Consider the following 17906-nt stretch of genomic DNA (forward strand, 5'->3'; position numbering starts at 1 on the left):
GAGCCCTCGAGGAAAGGGCTGGAAGGGAACGTGCCGTGGGACCGGCTAGTGCCAGGGGAGAGCGGGAGGCCCGCCATTACATTCCTTCAGGAAAGACCTCTAGGCTGGGAAGGGGACTGCAGGGGAGCCTGCATCTCTAGCCATCTCCCTCCGCCGCCGCCCTCCTAGACGCTCCTCAGCCGGGAAGCTTTACTGCACTGAGAGATTTGGGCGCGGTGATGGGAGTCAGAGGGCGGTGCAGCCTGGCAGCCCTGCGTAAGTGCCCCTGGGTCAATTCCAGAACAAGATCTTTCGGCCGCGCCCGGAGACGCTGGCGGAGGCAAAAGCACTTGACCGGAGGGAGGGGGGTGGACTTTGAATGTGTAGAACCCCCCCACCGTGAGCCAGGCGCTGCGCGACGACAAAGTCACACACGGGTCACCAGCGCCACGCTTCAGTCGAGCTGCGGGAGTTCTCTGCGCGGGTGATGATGCCACACACGCGGGGAAGTCCTGCAGCCACCTCTCCCAGTCCCAAGCCTGGCTATTCCCTCCCTCTTTCCCTCCTCCCTCCCTGCTAGGTGGAGGTTCCCCTTTTCTTTTTTTCCCCTCCAGCTGCTGAATGGCTTGTAGGGAAGCAGGAAAAAAGGTTCTGCACTTTCCAGCATCGAGTCCTGCAAGGCTGACCTTGGCCACGTTCTGCCAGAAGTGGCTGTCTCTTTGGCTTGTGGTATCCTGGCTGTTGAGAGCTCCAGGTGCCCTGAAGCGTTCTGCTGTGGCGGAGGGAGCTGCTGCCAGGCTACAGAAGAAAACTAAAGAGAGAGGAAAGGATCATGTTTTTGCACAGAGGTGGGGGCGAGAGGTGACAGAGCTTCTGAAGACAAATCCTCAAGCGCAGCAAGGAGATGAAAAGAAAAGAAAAACAGAATGGATCTCATCTAAGCTGTGCTATTGGTTTTGTTTCAGGGCCTTTATAAATCATACCTGGGCTATCCAAGAAGTGGGAGGTTTTTAAAAAACCTTCTACAACTTTTTGCTGGGACAAAGCTATTGCACTGGAATTGAGCAGGCATACAAGCTCATCGCCCTACCAGTGAGATGACTGAAAAAAGCTGAGTGCTTTACTTTCGTGAATTTCCCTTCTTTCCTTATTGACAAGCGGTACCTTCCAGCATGCTGCCTTTAAGCCTTCAAATGTTTTCCATGTAAGCGTTGTCCCTGCCTGCTACTCAGATAGGCGTGCCAGTCTTTTGCAAAGAGGTTCAGTCGTTATTTTTGCCATTGTTCATTTATGTTTGGTTCATCAGAAAGAAGCAATGCTCCAGCCAAAAACCTTGTGTGTTTTTTCTTTTTGTTTCCAAATGCAGATGTTTCCAGCTGCTAAGCCTTTCCTGTCAAGCCCAGGTATGTTAATCATATGCTGTTGTTAATAATGTTGATAGATAATTACATGTTTGGGGGTTGGTACTCTTTTTGAAAATAAGCATATAAAGTCTCAATTGCATAGTTAGTATGTGGACTGAAAACCATTGTTTTGGAAACTAACAGTGCAGTCCTAAGCATTATGTCCTTCCAACTGCATTGACTTCAATGGATTTGGAAGGGTGTAACTCAGTTTAGGATTGTGCTGTAAAGCATTGGTTCATTATCACCTTTTTCTACTCTAAAGCTGGTGAAATGAAGGGCATTATCTGTGTTTGTGTATTGTTTGCGGGGGAGGGGATCACTAATATGAGAAATGATCCCTGTTTTGCAGCTAACTATTATATAAAATAGTAAGTCATTGATAGGCATCTGGTAAATGGCCTTGATTCAGTCAGTGTGGATCAGCCCTTGTGGGGTAGCAGAATCTGTGTGCTCACTGCTTGCTACTTTAGACGGATATATGTTCTTGCTGTGCTACACTGATGTAAGAGTTGTCAGACTTCAGCCAGGTAATACTCATGTACAGTTTATTAGTAGCATGCTTGGACTTTAAGAAGAGAAAAAATGCTAGGACTACGTGTTCAAAAAGTAAGTGAAGTAACTATACTGAAGGCTTTGATTTTGCTTTACATGCGTATGATGGTGCTGAGTACGATACAGGTGTAATATACGTGAAGTTACATGGATTTGCAGGATGACCCATATAATGCACAGTATGGCAAAGGTTCTTTGTAATACTGCAAGTAGTAAATATTAATTGCATGTGACTGATATGGTTCTGATGCTCAGAGCAATTCATAAGCATCCCACAATCCTTACAGTTGGGAGGCCAGCATTTTATCCTTGTGCACACTGTTGAAGAATTTCAACAGGGAATGTGTCCAGGATTGTGGCCTTTGTGTTCATGGGACTGCTATGTTCTCTTGCTCACATTAGCCTACAAATGGAGTAATTCATTTCCCTGCTTCTCTTCTTAAAGCTGGAAATGTTACCCAGCCAAAAAAAAGAGAACCATATCTTTAGCCATCTTTACCATCACCATAACTTTTAAAGATGCAAGCCCCTTTTAACTAGCATACTGTTGAAAGAGGGCAGTACAAGAATTCACTTCCATCAACTAGTGTTTAAAAGAGAAAGGAAGTAGTCTAACTTTGCCATTTTTTTCACAAGTATGCAGGACTTTTCTAAGGTAATATTGTTTTTACTTTGAAAGCAAAATGAAAACAGCCTCTAAAGCAAACCCTTAAGTCCCGAGCAGACACAAAAAAAATCTGCAGTGCAGTCTAGAGTGAAGTTGGAAGGAAGACAATGGCGTCACGGCCTGCTCCCCTTGCCCCCTTCTCCAGAGAAGCTGTGGACCGTCCCCTCCACATTGATGGTGGGCAACCTGGCAAAGGCTTGAGCCATGCTTGAGCTGCTGTGTGATGGGCAGCTGTCTCTGGGACCACTGAGCAGCCGTTCTTCCCCTGCTGACATGCTGGCAGTCTGGAAAGATCGCAGAGAAAGAATTCTGCCCCTTTCTTGGCTAGACCCCTCATCCCCTTTGTTAGGAAGAGTTGGAGGAAATACTTTCTCTGCATATGCTGGAACAAGAGGATGCTTCTCAACAATGTTGCAGAGCTGAATAGGAAAAAGTAGGACTAGACCTGAGATTATGAATGAAATGAATGCTTGCCAGCATAAAGAGGCAGATCAGCCCTCCAGAGATGGCTCTTGCAGGAAGGACACCAGAGTGACTACAGACAAGGGATTGTGGATGTTGTTGAAGAAACAGGCACAGAACATGATTGGGGAGAATCTCTTCTATCAAGTTCTTGCACAAGAGTCTTCCCCGTCTAGACTGTGCCTTATGTTTATAGCAAGTTTGCTTTTCTGCCATTTCTGTCGGTGGCACTGTATGGATCCTTTCAGAGTGTTTGTGCAAATATGAATGAACGTTTGCAAGCTATGTTAGCCAAAGTGCCACAACACTCAGCAGTAGTGTGAGGCAAGTGTACGCCCGTGAGTTTTTGCTTCCAAAGAGTGTTGAAGAGTTGTTCTACTCCTTAGCAAACCAGGAATCTTGAAAGTCTGTGCAGAATTGAACTTCCATGCTACTGCTAAAGACAGAATGGCAGAGGAATCTCTCTGCACCCAGACAAGTGGAGCATGTATGCGACTGCTTTGTGCAGTAGCTTGCACCAAGGCCAAGAAATGGGTCTGCCTGCATACAAAATGAGGCGCACACACATGTCTTTTCAGCGTTGTTTGATTTGGCCACCCACAATGATCCCCCCAGCTTGAAAACTTTTGCTCAGCATTGGAGCTCTCTGCGTGTCTCAAGCCTATAGAGCATGGAATAGCCAAGCTAACATGCTTGAGGGAAAGCATTGTTCTGCTGGAGTCTGTTTGAGGACTGAAATGAAATTTTGCTCAGACTTTGTCACTTTTCTAATTTTCAAATTTTGTTTTTAGAATTTGATTTTAAGCAAGCAAACAAAGATCATTTATCTGAAGTGGATCAGTTTTAAGGCAATAATGTTGAAGTGTTATCTTGCAGGAGAAATTGCTTGTGAATGTTATCTTCCAAGTGATGGGGGGGGGGGGAATAATCTTTGGCAAAATGTTCATGTGAGACTTAAATGCTGCTGAATGTATTCTATTGTGACTTGCAATGAAACTGCTTCCTTTAAGGGCACCAGTACAAAATACAACTATCCAAGTATGAATTTGTTCCCTTGGGGTTGAATCTTTTGAGCCAAGGATCAGTATGGTCAAAATCAAACCTGCTGTTGGCTCAAGTGTGCTTTCTGATTTGTAGAAATTCTGTGTAGTCCAGTTGTCCTGAAAGACCAACAGGCAGGGCATAGAGGCCAAGGCCTTTCTCTATGTTGCTCCTAGCATTGGTTTGTTTCCACTGTATATGGAGGTTTTCTTGAGTCCAGAGGTGGCCAAACTGTGGCTCGGGAGCCACATGTGGCTCTTTCACACATTTTGTGGCTCTTGAAGCCCCCACCACCTCATCAGCCAGCTTGGAGAAGGCATTTGTCTATTTAAGTCACTTATCCAAGGCAAGCCAGCCAGTGGCTTGGAGAATGCATTTATATTTAAAGCTGCTTTCTTTCCACCTCTCCCTCCCTCCCCATCTATTTCCCTCACTTCCTGCCTTCCATCTTGTGGCTCTCAGACAGCTGACATTCATGTGTGGCAGCCCTCAAACATCTATGTGGCTCTTACATCAAGCAAGTTTGGCCACCCCTGCTTTAGTCATTATGATTGTAGCCACTGAATCTGTCTAACTTTTTAATGCTACCTGTGCCAGTGGCCATCACTACACCCACTGGCAGTGAATGCCACCATTTAATTACTCATTGAGTAAAGAAGGTACTCCCTTTTGTGTCCATCTTGAATCAATTGCCCATCAACTTCATAGGGTGCCCTAGAGTTCTAATATTATGAGAAAGGGTGAAAATCTTCCCTTTCTCTATCCCCATAGATCAGTAGTATTCACTCCACAGCTCATGGAGAACTATATCCACAGTTACCATCAACCAAAAGAGCCACATTTACTTCCTTCCCTGTCGTTAGGCCTATACCTCAGGGAGGCTTATAGTTTACCTGTTCCCTTGGCAGCAGCTGTTTCAAGGTGAGAAACATTTGCCAACTAGAACTGCACTGGTCAAGAGCCTTGACCACTTTCCTGAAATTGGAGGCAGGTGTCAAATTGAGGAACAGTACTCAGAAGAGCCACAGGCAATGTATCATGGAGCCACTGAATATTACTGCAATAGATAATTTTATGAACTTCTATCATGTCTCCCTTTAGTGATCTTTTTTCTAAGCCTCCATAGGAAAGGTGCTCTAAATTGCTAAGCATTAATTGCCTTCTTTTGCACTTCTTCCAGCTGCTCAGTATCTTTTTTTGAGACAAGCAACCAGAACGGTACACAGTATTCCAGATTGACTGTATTATTTTCAGTTCCTTTCATAGAAATCTCTGCCTTAGGGTGTATCTTTTTCACCTGTCACATATTGAGTCAGCATTTTTCTGAAGCTATGCAGTACAAGCTCAAGATCTTTTTCCTCACAGTCTCTGCCAGTTCAGACCCAGCAATATATTTATTTATCTATTTCTAGACCACCCTTCCCCAAAGGGCTCAGGGTGGGACAGAACAGGTTATATACTTAGTTAGGATTTTTTGTGCATCACTTTACACTTATATAAGTTCTGTGTCATTTGCCACATTGTTGTCCTCTCATCTGTTTTAAAAATGTTCACATGAGAAACTCCTTTGGGAATTAACAGGTATTTTATTGCACAGCTGATGTTGGCATTGATCAGAACAGGGATTTCATAGTGACTTTACAGAGGAAGTTGAGTGGTTATAGAAAATTATTGATCTCCACAAGTAAAAGCTGCAGAGTCAGCATATGTGTTGGTGTAGGGCTTTGTAGCCTTTCCAGGGTAACATAACTTCCCACCATACAGACTGAGGTAGTAACTAACAGCTCAGTTCTGAGACACTGACACCAGCATATCACTGACACTGGTGTAGCCAGTCTGCGTCCTTTGCTTTCTCATGAGAGAAGAGAAATGCCAAAAGCAACAACAGACAGAGTGACTGCATTGGAGCTCATATGGATGCTGCCCACACCCACCAAAGAGAGGCATGTTGGCAATGCCCTTATGTCAGCTATACACAAAAGCAGCCAACCAACGCACAGCAATGCTGGCATGCCTCTCTGAAGCCATCCTGGCCCCACTCTATACACAGAACAAGGAAAGGATCAAAGTCAATATAGCCCCCTCCACTGCAGGAGGAACTGTGGCATGACCAACAGGAGCCCTTAACTAAGAGGTTTGTATAGGGGTTCAGATCCACTCCTGCAAACACAGAACCTTTTGACAGGCAGACACAGAGGGAAGGAAACATGGCCACTAACCATAGCACAACTCAGTAAGGAAAACCCCCATGGAAAACATTTCTCCAAAGGGAGTGGGGAGATAATATTCAGAGGAACAGCTTTGTACAAGGCAAGGGTGACAGAGATTAGGAAAAGGAACAAGAGAACCTGCTCTCAGAAAACATTCCTGTCATCTCCCTGGTAGCTCCCTGAAAAATGAGAGTGAGGAGTTCAGATTCCACTAGTGGGTAGTGGTGGGAAGAATAAAGCAAAGCTCATCTTTTGGCTACCAACAGGGTTATCAGCAACAAAACAGAAGGAAGAATCGGGATTAGAACTTGCGCATAACTGGCTTATTTATTTATTTATTTGATTCAATTTATATCCCACCCTCCCCACTGAAGCAAGCTCAGGGCAGCTCACAGTATAAAACCACAACAAACAATTAAAATCCATACATATTATAAAATTATACATTCAGTATTTAAATTGGCTACACAAGAAAAAGACACACACACAATGGGACATTTGGAATTCTTCATTGGCCCTGGTGTTGACATATTTATCGTGTCAAAAAAGGCATAGTTCTGTGGAACAGCACAGGCTTTTGCATGCGTAAAGTCCCTAGAATTATATCAAGCTGTCACTTGGCCACCTACAAAATAATCCTGGAAGATGTCCCAGGCACTGCTAAGGCTCTGCACAGTTATACCCAATAACTGGGAATACCTGCTTGCAGTTATTAACTATCCAGAATCCAGTCTTTTTGCTTAACACCCACCAATGTACCCATCCCCACTGCTGCAATCATAAGACTGATTACTGCTGCCTGTTGCTTTTCATCCCCATAAACTGTGTTCTCCATCCCTCCTTTCTGTCTTGTAGTACACATGGTTTATGATTTAGACTGGAAAACGTGGAGAGAGCTGGCCCATAGCATCACCAAAAGTCAGACACAACTGAATGGTTAACAATATCATATACCAGTATGAAGTGTAATATTGGGGGGGGCGGTTTTTTGCCCCCTGAGGAGTCTGCCTTTGAGGCCCAACCTGTTATATCCTAACATGTCCATGCTCTGCCATCCTGGTTAGGGTCAGATGGGCTTCCCAGCCAGCCTCAGAATGGAGTTACAACACCCTGGCCCTTCCCTGACTGTTTCATTTGCCCTTAATCCTAGGTCATGTGTGCTCAGCCTGTTTCCTGCCTGGCCGGGAAGCCTAGCTTTTATTTGACCCTGGGCTCCTCTCTCCTTCCCTGGGCCCAATTTGGCCCTGGCTTCACTTCCCTGTGGAGTTGATAAAGAGAGGTGGTCAGTTACCTGCTCCTGAAGCTGCCAGTCTTCTATCTTCCCTTCTTCCTGTTACTCAAGATGGGCAGCCTCCCTTTCAGCCAGGTTCAGGTTGGCTGCTAGCTCTTGTTCCCTCTTGAAGTAGCAAGGCTCCTGTCCCTTGAAAGCTGCATTGACAGTAGAAACATAGGTAGAGCTGCCCTATCTGTACATGCCCTTGAAGGGTTCAGCCGTGGCAGTCAAACAACTGACTGTTTGATGCAGAAGCTAAGCAGTTTCGACTCTGGCAAGTACTTGGATGGGAGGCCTCCTTGAAATACCAGTAGTCAGGAGGACAGAGGCAGACTTTATTCAGCTACCTCTCTGAATATCCTCCAGGCCTCCAGTAGGGGTCAGTTATCAGAGGTCACTATAATTTCCAGGTGCACACACACACACAATACAAAAAAAAGAAAACAGCCAGCCACCCATGAAGCAGCTTTTAGTAGTGCAAGAACCATGCTAGAGCAAAGCAACTAGAAGCTAAGGTACTGCTGATGTATTGCTAAGAACTGTTGTGGAAAGAAGGATTGTTAGAGGGGGTCAGCTCAGTAGTAAAGCATCTCTTTGGGATGCAGAAGCTCTCAGGTTCAATCCCTGGCATTTCCAGTAAGGATAAATAGTAGGTGTTGTGAAAGACCTCTATCCAAGACCCTGGAGAGTCATTGCCAGTCTGATAGTCAGTAATGACTTTGATGGGCTGATTTAGTGTAGGGCAGCTTCATATTTCCAAATATATATATATGAGGTGCATGCTGCCTGGGTGGGAAGACCTTTGAATGCACTTCCCTGGCATTCCCTGTTGGAGACGTTGGAGGGCTCTAAGCCAGGGGTGGGAACCTTTTTTCTGCCAAGGGCCATTTGGATATTTATAACATCATTCACAGGCCATACAAAATTACCAGCTTAAAGAACAGTGCTCCACTGAGGGAGAACAATTCAGGCCAACAAAATTAATGCAAATGATTGTTTTTCTATTTGAAATCATGCGGGGAAAGCCTAATTTGACACACTAACACACCCAGCCCACCACCTTAGGCAAATGCCTAGGTGCTGGGCTTTTTCTACAAAAAAGTCCAGCAGGAACTCATTAGCATATTAGACCACATCCGCTAATATTAGCATATTAGGCCACACTATCTGGGATAATCAAGTGCAAATTGAAGTGGTGGTAGCTGGCCCCCACCCCTCCCTCCCTCCCTCCATGTAGGAACTGCAGCTGCTCCCAGCAGACCTTTAAAGGCACCCACATACCCCAGCAGCAGTCCTTCACAATGCCCACCACTCAGGCTCCACAGAGAGGGAGGGAGGGAGAAAGGGAAAGAAAGAAATAGGAAGAAAGAAATGAGGGGAAAACTTACCTGAACTGTGACAGTGACTTCCAGGTCCCGCAGCGATCCTGGCCGGCCGGCCAGGCCCCAGGGAGGCTGCTGCACAGCACGGCTGAGCCCCATGATCCTCACTGGCCAGCCTGGCCCAGGGAGGCTACCATGTGGCTCCGCTCAGCCCAGCAATCTCCGAGGGCCAGACCAAGTAAATGACCCTCAGGACAGATGTTCTCCACTCCTGCTCTAATCAGAGACAGCTGCAACATTTTTTGTTTTCATCTGTAGCAGTGTACACAATGTGCTTCCTTTTGTACAGTGCTCTTTAGGTTTTCTAAGTGTGCATGATATGGGGCTAGAAATATATCCTTATATCATCCATGATAAGGTGTTCTGGTTTGCAGAGTATATTGTAGGAGATCTGCAATTGGCTGCAGAGTTAAGTCATTTTATGCTGACATATCTCCAGGTTACACCAGTATAGGACTTAGTTCCTGTCCTAAGCATTTTGCAGAATGGCCTTAAGTTTACACTGCCAGTCTCCTTTGTAGAGACAATTGTTTGCTGTATCTGTCTGTTAGGAACTGAGCAAGATGTAATGGTCTGAAGCTGTGGTCCAGGAGTACATTAAAGGATATCCTAATTTTGAGAGCAGTATAGCAACAGAAGGAACCCTGTGGCGCAGAGTGGTACGCTGCGGTACTGCAGTCCAAGCTCTGCACACGACCTGAGTTCGATCCTGATGGAAGCTGGGTTCAGGTAGCCAGCTCAAGGCTGACTCAGTCTTCCATACTTCCAAGGTCGGTAAAATGAGTACCCAGCTTGCTGGGGGTAAAATGTAGATGACTGGGGAAGGCAATGGCAAACCACCCCGTAAAAAGTCTGTCATGAAAACATCGTGATGTGACGTCACCCCAGAGTCAGAAACTACTGTTGTTTGCACAGTAGTGCAAATCTTTTATAGCAACTGAAAAGAAGAATCGCTGAAGTAATGTGTCAGAGATAATTTCAGAAGGATAGAAAGGAGATGAGAATGCTGTGGCAGGACTTGAGTTGGGCAAATTGATCCATAACATTAGTATCTCAAAAAAAAATGCTCAGCCATGCTTAAGATTTAGTTGCTTCACCTTAAGTCAAATTTTACAATCAAAATTTGAAAAATTCCAAATCTGAATTTTTTAAAGTTCAGCCAGTTTTTGAATGTCTGTGAAATTTCATTTCAGCGCTACATGTGATCATCTCTATGACTCTGCAGTTCTGCTTTAGGTCTCAGGACATGAAGTCCCAAGGTCAGTGACCAGACAGAATGCTAAAACTCTCTTGCAATTGCTGCCATGGTGTCTTTTCACAAAGTGTTTGACCAGAAAGTGATAGGAATCTGCTTCTTGAGTGCTGTCATGTTTATGTGAAGCAGATTCTGACAGGTTGATCACAGTTGTGAAGCAGACCTTTAGGATGTGGCTGCATTTGAAGTACTGTGTGCAAGTGTGCCCATTCCACCTGAAAATAAAAGAAATTCCACCTTCAAAGAGATACCATAATGTTAGGAAATGTAAAATTAGCTAAGATGATCAAGGGACTGGTCCACCTCATCTCTGTAAGATTTCTTGACTAGAAAGAGGATGATTGCAGAGAGACATGATTGAAGTTTGCAAAATTATTAACAGTATAAATGTTATTTTTATATCTCGCCCTCCCGGCCGAAGCAGGCTCAGGGTGGCTCACAACAACAAAATAAAAACAATCAGTTTAAAAATAGCATGACATTAATATGACAGTTTAAAAATCAATAATTAAAACAATCTGGTGCTGATATCATTTGTAGTTGTTTCGCTTCCGATGGCTTCAGTATTCTAACATTTGCTCCCACAATACAATAACTCTAGATCAGTTAAAAGCTAGCCGGAAGAGTGTAGTTTTACAGGCCTTCCGGGACTGGGCAATGTCCCACAGGGCCTTCACATCCTCTGGTAGCTGATTCCACCCGTAGGGGGCTGCTACCAAGAAGGCCCTCTCTCTGGTAGATTGTAGTCTAGCCTCCCTCTAGAATAACTGCACATTTTTCTCCATTTCTGATAATACTTGAATTGGGTATCTCCAGTGAAGTTGAGTTGTGACAGGTTCAGGACAGCCAACCTTTCTTCATATGTTTGCAAAATGTGATGAAGGCCATTAACCTGGTGTGTATTTGCAACAAAATGAGGTAGCAGATTGATAGGTTGCACTGTACCACTTCAGGATGCACTTGGTGGATTGTCCAGAGTTCCCCTACATTAATAATTCCTTATAAATGGGAAATCCAGAATGTGGTGGCCATTATTGCTGGTGCCACTTTGTGGTTTATGGTCCTCCTTGGACCACAGTGCTGCAAACCTACCAGAACAAGAGCTGTACATTCATGTTGAAGTAGGACATCACACTAGGAGGGTTTAGGATGCTGGCCAGAGTGCTAATACACCCCTTGTAATATAAGCTTCTCAAAATCACCCTTGTACTCTGAAATAGCTTCAGTTCTTTTCCATGGGAGTTACACTAGGAGAACTTCCCCGTTTTCATTGATGGGGAAGGTGGTGCCATTTGGATTGCCTGTCTCACACACTATAATATTCTTGTCCAGTCTGTTTGGGTTCTGGCTGTTCTCGTAAAGACATTCTCACAGTTCCTAGCAGCAAGGAAATGTCACCAATTTACTGCTCTTTTGTAGCAGTGTGTAAGTGCAAAAACAGTTTGTTAAAGGGTAATGGATTTGTGGTGTGGTGTGAGAGACTGCAGAAGGTTCCAGATTCTGTCCTTGGCATCTCCAGTGAAAAAACTATCTCAGGGAACAGGATTAGGAAAAGCCACAGCCCTGCAGAGCCTCACCCAGTTCCTGTGGACAGCTGGAGTAGTGGTCTGCTTTATTATAATGCAAGTTAATATATTTATGTGATCTGACATTTATGCTGCAAGTCTGTGCCCATGAGGTCTCCTGCTTGGGTGAGATGCCTGCCTGTCTGCCTTGGCCGGCTCCCAGTCCCGTCTCCTGGCCATGTCTGTAGGGCTGTCCAAAGCAAATTGATTTTATTTTTCCCTTTGTAAACAAAGGGGGAGAATCAATCGTCTCCTAATTTTAACCAGTACGTGAGGGACCAGGGCGCCATGACAGACCAGCTGAGTCGGAGGCAGATCAGGGAGTACCAGCTGTACAGCCGGACCAGCGGGAAGCATGTCCAGGTGAACGGCAAAAGGATCATTGCCACAGCTGAAGATGGCAACAAGTTTGGTAAGGAGCTGGTGGCAACGCTTGGGTGCACCTTTGGAGGGAATTTCTGAGAGCCTGAAAAATACCTCTTTGTGGGAATGTGGGTCTTGGTTTTTGAAGAGTGCACACAAAGTCCCATACAATCTCTTAACCAAGGAGATTTCCACAGCACTTTGGAGGATAATCCATCTCCTGTGCAACCTGAATGGAAAAACTATGTGGCTTTTGAAAACAGGTCAGGGATGGCCCTTCCTGGAGGTAAGGCAAGATAGCCATCGAGTGGTAAATTTTAGTTACCATTGAGAGTGGCTGTGAAGATAGACAGCTCATTTTCAGGAGGTGCAGTCTGCTGTGAAAACTATGGCAGATGCATTCTTGGTCCATAGGTAGCTGTGATACAGAAATCATATGGAGACCTTTTTTTGTCCAAGTAAAGTCTTTATAGTCCTTCCATACAATAGCCTGCCTGGGAGTATGGAGCCACTCAAGAGCCTAGGGAGACTTCCCTTCCAAAGGAACCCTCCAACCTGTAGTCCCTGCAGCACACCCTGCCATGGGGCAGCACACATGGATCTGTTGGTTCCCAAGTCTAGCCCTGGCCTCTCCCAACACCACACAAGAGTATGGTAGTGAGATGTGCTGTTATTGTTTCAACCTCTTGTCACCCCTGTGTCTAATGTCCTTTTTAGTATTTTCCCATTCAGTCAATATTGCTCAGCAAGCTCTTTGCCTTTGGAATGCCTGTGAAAAAGCAACTGCTCTCTTTGTGTTGTGAAAACTGATTTTGAAAAATTACTCCATATATTCCTGTCGCAGTGTGCTTCTCCCTCTGGTTGCCCTCAACCAGGGTTTCTTGGCCTACAGCATCCTCAGCTCTTCTGATATACACCTCTCCCTGACAACTCAGGAACACACTTAACACGTTTCCCACTTCTCTGGCATACTTACTCAGTCTTCACTGCCTCAGTCGGTTCCTTTCAGCTCGCATATGTTTCAAGGTAGAAAGCAAGCCAACATCTGCTAGTTCTGCTTCATCCTTTGTCTTACAACTGCAGACTGTCTGAGAGAAAAGTGTGCCCTAAACATACTGACAGTCTTCAATTCTGCATTTGGGAGGGTAGGCTGGCCACAGTATTATAGAACTGTTGCTGTCTAAGCTGATAGTTGGTGCCTTCAAGACCCCAAACTACTTAATTTCAGGGCCATTGTGCAAAATGATTCATTTCTCTCGCTTGTTCTGCTTGCAGCAAAACTGATTGTTGAAACAGACACTTTTGGGAGCCGAGTGCGCATCAAAGGAGCTGAGAGTGAGACGTACATCTGCATGAACAAGAAAGGGAAGCTCATTGGCAAAGTGAGCAATGCAGTGCCTCTCATCATGAATGTCACTGTTTCTAGGGCTGTTGACTAATTCAGACATGTTAGTTTGTTAATCATCTGAATTCTGACTGATTAATTGACAGGTTAATAAATGGTGGAGTTCTGGAGGTCTTGAAGGAAGCATAAAGCGTACTCCAGCTAATAAACACAGGCTTATTGTTAAAAGTCACCAACATCTCATATCCATTTTGTTTTCTTGCTACAGTAATGAATGAGTGTGACCTTAATAAGTCAATGTGACCTTAACTCACAGCCCCACTGATTAATCTACTGGCATTTTTGGTTGATAATTCACCACTTAGAACTTGTTAACCCTAATTATTACCAATTTTGCAAGTTCTGTGCATATAAGTGGTGCTTTAAGAAATTCAGTAGCACAATTACCACTTAGCGCACACAACCTGCCAAACTCAGTCTTTGGCTTCCACAAAAGCAGCAGATGCAGCTTTCATAGCATTGATGCAGAAATGTTGATGGATCCCACACAGAGAGAAAATTATGTCCAGCATCATCACAGCAATCCTTTCTTTTGGGCAACAAGAGAGAGAGGGTTCATGAGCAAGGCTCATGTAAGTCTGAGTAAACTGGGCAGTGGAGCTTAGAATGATACCTTTCAATCTGAAATTCAGTTCTAATGCCAGCTGGCAGCCTTCGTTGCCATTCCAAGTGCACTAATTTTCTTAGCAGCCACACAATTCAGGGAAATATTGACCACAAGACTAAGAAGGCAGTTAATGAAATTGTTACATAGCAGTAGCAAGGGTGTAAGGAAGAGAATTGCGAGCAGATGGGAAGTTCATATGAGGATAGTCCACAGGAGGTTTAGGAAGTGATTTTTTACTATGTCAACAGCAACTATTCCATGGATAGGGTATCTGAGTTTGGTGTGGCTCCCTCCCTCCAGAGATTAATGGGATGCAGGGCAGAGCCACACTCTGTTTTTGGGTGCTTTTCACATGCATGCCCACAGTGTGCTACAGGAACTGCTTCTGGAAAATGCATGCCAATTCTCTGAAAAGAGCCCCACTCACAAGTCATAGTCACACACTGCAAAATGGGATCACTCCACGTCTGAGTGTGCATGTGAAAGTCCTTATATTACATTTATAACTCTCATTCTTCAGAGCATCTTGGGATTTGTAATTTTGGAGTGCTGAAAATTGCCCTCAGAGCTAGTTTCCCAGGCTACCTGAGAAGAGCAGTACTATTCAGTCTGTAGTGTATACTTGCCAGACTAGAGTCTGTACAGAGCAGCAAGAGAAAGGGGCTGCTGGTCACTGGCCTAAGGTGAAGGTGGTTCACAGCTCTGCTCCAATGCAAGCCCTCAGAACTGCTTTCTTGGGTAGCGCAGCATAAACCACCTTTCGAAACCCAGCCTGCAACAATATCACATCTCCTTTTTCCTCCTTCCCAGATGAATGGTGAGAGCAAGGACTGTGTCTTCACTGAGATCGTTCTAGAGAACAACTACACCGCTTTCCAGAATGCCCGTCATGAGGGTTGGTGCATGGCGTTCACCCGCAAGGGCCGGCCCCGCAAGGCCTCCCGGAGCCGGCAAAACCAGCGTGAGGCTCACTTCATCAAGCGCCTCTACCAAGGCCAGTTGCCATTCCCCAACAATCCCCAGCGCCAGAAGCAGTTTGAGTTTGTGAGTTCTTCCTCCCCAACTCGCAAAACAAAGCGCACCCGTGGACCTCATGCTCGAGCCTAAGGCTTTGCTAGCCCCTCCTGCAGTTTTGTGTGTTGGCTCTCTCTCTGTTGCTGAGTGCCAGGGGCTGCATGTCAGACCATGCCACCTGGGTCCCTGTCACAACTGACTGACTTTTCTAGCTCCACATTTTAAAAACACTTTTATATTTTGGTTCTAGTTGGCACAAAGGAAAAAAAATGTCAAGCTGAGCAAAAGAACATCAGGTCTTGGATACCTGGTGCAGACAAAAAGCCCAAGTTGCATTTCCCTATCCTGGGTGTTTGTGACTTTTGGACTTTGGGGGGTGAGGGACTAGTAGTGGCCATTAACAAAAAGAAGAGACTGCTACCACCTCTGATTGTATGCTGATGGCCCAGCAGTAGTTTGCTGCACAGACTGAAGTCCAGTTATCATGAGGCCAGCTATAGATCTTGTCTTTGCAAAGACAGACTTCCTGTAAGGGTAGAATGAAATCTGCAAGCTAAGCCTTGGAAAGCAGACAGTGGAGGTGGTGTAATAGCTACAGGGTGAACGATGACTAGCTCCCTGCTCTTCTAAACAGGCAGGATTCAGTGGAGAAAGAAGAGGTGTCTTTCTGGCCCAAGTTTCAAGGGAGGAGCAGTGGAGAATCACATTCAGCCCTTTTTTTTCCTACATAAGGCATCTTGGCACTGAACATGAGTCACACTGTGGGGAAAGCTTGTCCCCCTGTTTTGGAAGAGAAGTCCTCAGCACTTGTTCTCATGCTAGCTGGACTGTTGCAATAGCCTTCTTGGGTTATTTATTTGATGCTGACATGCTGCCTTGTGTCTAGTTCTTCCCAGTAGAACACTGGAATCCCAGGTGGCTGCCATGAAACAGCTGCTTCAGGTGGCAGATTGTTGACAAAATAAAGAGTAGCAAAGCATTCAGAAAAATTCTCAGTATAATGTTTCCAGTGTCTACTTGAGAGAGTAGGTAAAAGTAGCCCCATCGAAAGGCAAGACAAATTGATTTTGGAAGTCATTCAAGGGTGGCAGAGCAGAAGACTGTGACCCGTTGTGGACACAGTCCATTGGAAGGTTCTTTTGCATAAACCTTATTTAGATGAATCTCATGGAGTATGTACGTGGAATAGATTATGCTCCCAAGAATTTATAGGAGTGGAGAGTCTGGGTTTTCCATTTTCAGCAACATGGTGTCTTGTGCTACCCCACAAGAGTGTTGGCCTGTTGTGAGTCACCTCTTCAGGAAACACCTGCCCAAAGATCTCCAGTCTTGTGAAAAGGCAGCCCAAATTACCTGCATTTTAGAGAAAAAAGTTATTCTTAGGATTGTGTCTTCTGGGCACAGTTGCTTTCTTAAAATGGTAATTGCAGCTATTTTAGAACTAACCATTAGGATTTTGTTAAAATAAAAAAAATCCTTAAGAATTCACTGAACATTTCTTTGGGGAATTGTATACTTTTTGTCACCCCCACCTTGAACAGAGCAAGGTGTCTCATACTAAATTGGGCTGTTGTTCTCTCATGATCACAATAATGTTCTGAGTGGTTTCCCGTTTTGACAGCATCTTATTTTCCTGTGCTGCTCCCGTGCAGTGCACATACCAATACCATGTTCATATCAACCCTGACGCACCAGTTTTCATTGGGTTCTGACCACCTCATGTGCCAGCTTTCAGATCTGCAGGATAAGTGGCAGCCACAGGGATGAGGCTACGTTGGTTGAGAGAGGGCCTTCGGCAAGAGCTAGAGAGACCAAGCCTTACAGCCAGGTATAAGATTCCCAGTTGTAGGTCACTTGCTTGTAGCCTGGTTCAAAGGTGCACATTTCACTCTTATAAATCAGGTCAAGGCTCTTTATAGAGAAGGCAAGAACAGCTCTCGTGCCCGTACTAGTCAGGCAGAGAAAATTGGTGGGCCTTTAGAAGTTTACAAACAACAACAAGTAAGTTAAAAATCAAATAAATCCAGACTGGAAAAGCAGGAGGACTTCCTCCCTCCATCAGACGTGCGCGATAATAAAAGCCTTTTTTCTCCCCCTCTTTATCTTGGAAGCTGAGAAAAGGAGTTGACCCATTGGCTTCCTTTGCCTCCTCCATCCCAGCTGTTAATTGGGATGATTCAGCAGCTCTGGCAAACTAAAAATCAGACCGTTGCTGGCAAGACTTAGGTCAGTAACTTGCTTTACCTTATCAGCTGGCTCTAAGCTGATCTCTTCCTTACAGGAGGTCTCAGCTGCACATCTTTGGCTGTCTCCGAAGCCTGGCTGTCAGAGTTTGGTGAGGTGCTGAGGGTGCCTTGTTAAGAATGTTGTCACCCAATTCTGATCCCAGCAGGACTGCTAAAGCAGTTTGATGCATAGATGTGGATTCAATATTAAATGAACCAATTTCAAAAGCAGTCTTACATTAATTGTACTGCAATGATCTCACCAAGATGGGGTTGGATTACCGAGATTACCGAGACCAGATCCTCCTTTGCACCCTGGGAATAATGTTCAGTAAACCCTTGCAGTAGGTCTCAACCGGCCACCATCCCAAGAAAAATCCACTAACTTCTTAAAGACGACTGTATTTTTAGTGGGAAAAATGGTGCCTTTTTGAGCTGCATGACTGGGAAGAGCCAAAACCAGAAATAAAAATGGGGGAACCTTATATGTCTGCCCCATA

At 45.0% G+C, this 17906-nt stretch overlaps 1 protein-coding gene across 4 annotated transcripts; it reads left to right on the plus strand.

Moving 5' to 3' along the window:
- Positions 1-609: 609 nt before the first annotated feature.
- FGF17 (fibroblast growth factor 17) lies at positions 610-16665 on the plus strand. Of its 4 annotated transcripts, none has more exons than XM_060251413.1 (5): positions 610-1183; positions 1346-1382; positions 12027-12204; positions 13431-13537; positions 14978-16665. In XM_060251413.1, exons 1-5 carry the CDS (start codon positions 1152-1154, stop codon positions 15272-15274), a joined length of 651 nt encoding a protein of 216 aa, XP_060107396.1. In that variant the 5' UTR covers positions 610-1151; the 3' UTR covers positions 15275-16665. The 4 variants fall into 4 exon arrangements, with proteins under 4 accessions (XP_060107396.1, XP_060107397.1, XP_060107398.1 ...); XM_060251414.1 differs by having other exon boundaries at positions 612-1183; positions 12060-12204; XM_060251415.1 differs by lacking the exon at positions 610-1183 and adding an exon at positions 10166-10231.
- Positions 16666-17906: the final 1241 nt, after the last annotated feature.

The sequence above is a fragment of the Heteronotia binoei genome, chromosome 12 (genome assembly GCF_032191835.1).
Source record: "Heteronotia binoei isolate CCM8104 ecotype False Entrance Well chromosome 12, APGP_CSIRO_Hbin_v1, whole genome shotgun sequence".
Classification (NCBI taxonomy): Eukaryota; Metazoa; Chordata; class Lepidosauria; order Squamata; family Gekkonidae; genus Heteronotia; species Heteronotia binoei.

Coding starts and splice junctions, on each gene's coding strand:
- FGF17 (XM_060251413.1), top strand. CDS start 1,152: ATGCTGCCTTTAAGCCTTCAAATGTTTTCCAT. Junction 1,383..12,026: donor GCCTTTCCTGTCAAGCCCAG/GTATGTTAATCA, acceptor TTGTAAACAAAG/GGGGAGAATCAATCGTCTCC. Junction 12,205..13,430: donor TGAAGATGGCAACAAGTTTG/GTAAGGAGCTGG, acceptor TTCTGCTTGCAG/CAAAACTGATTGTTGAAACA.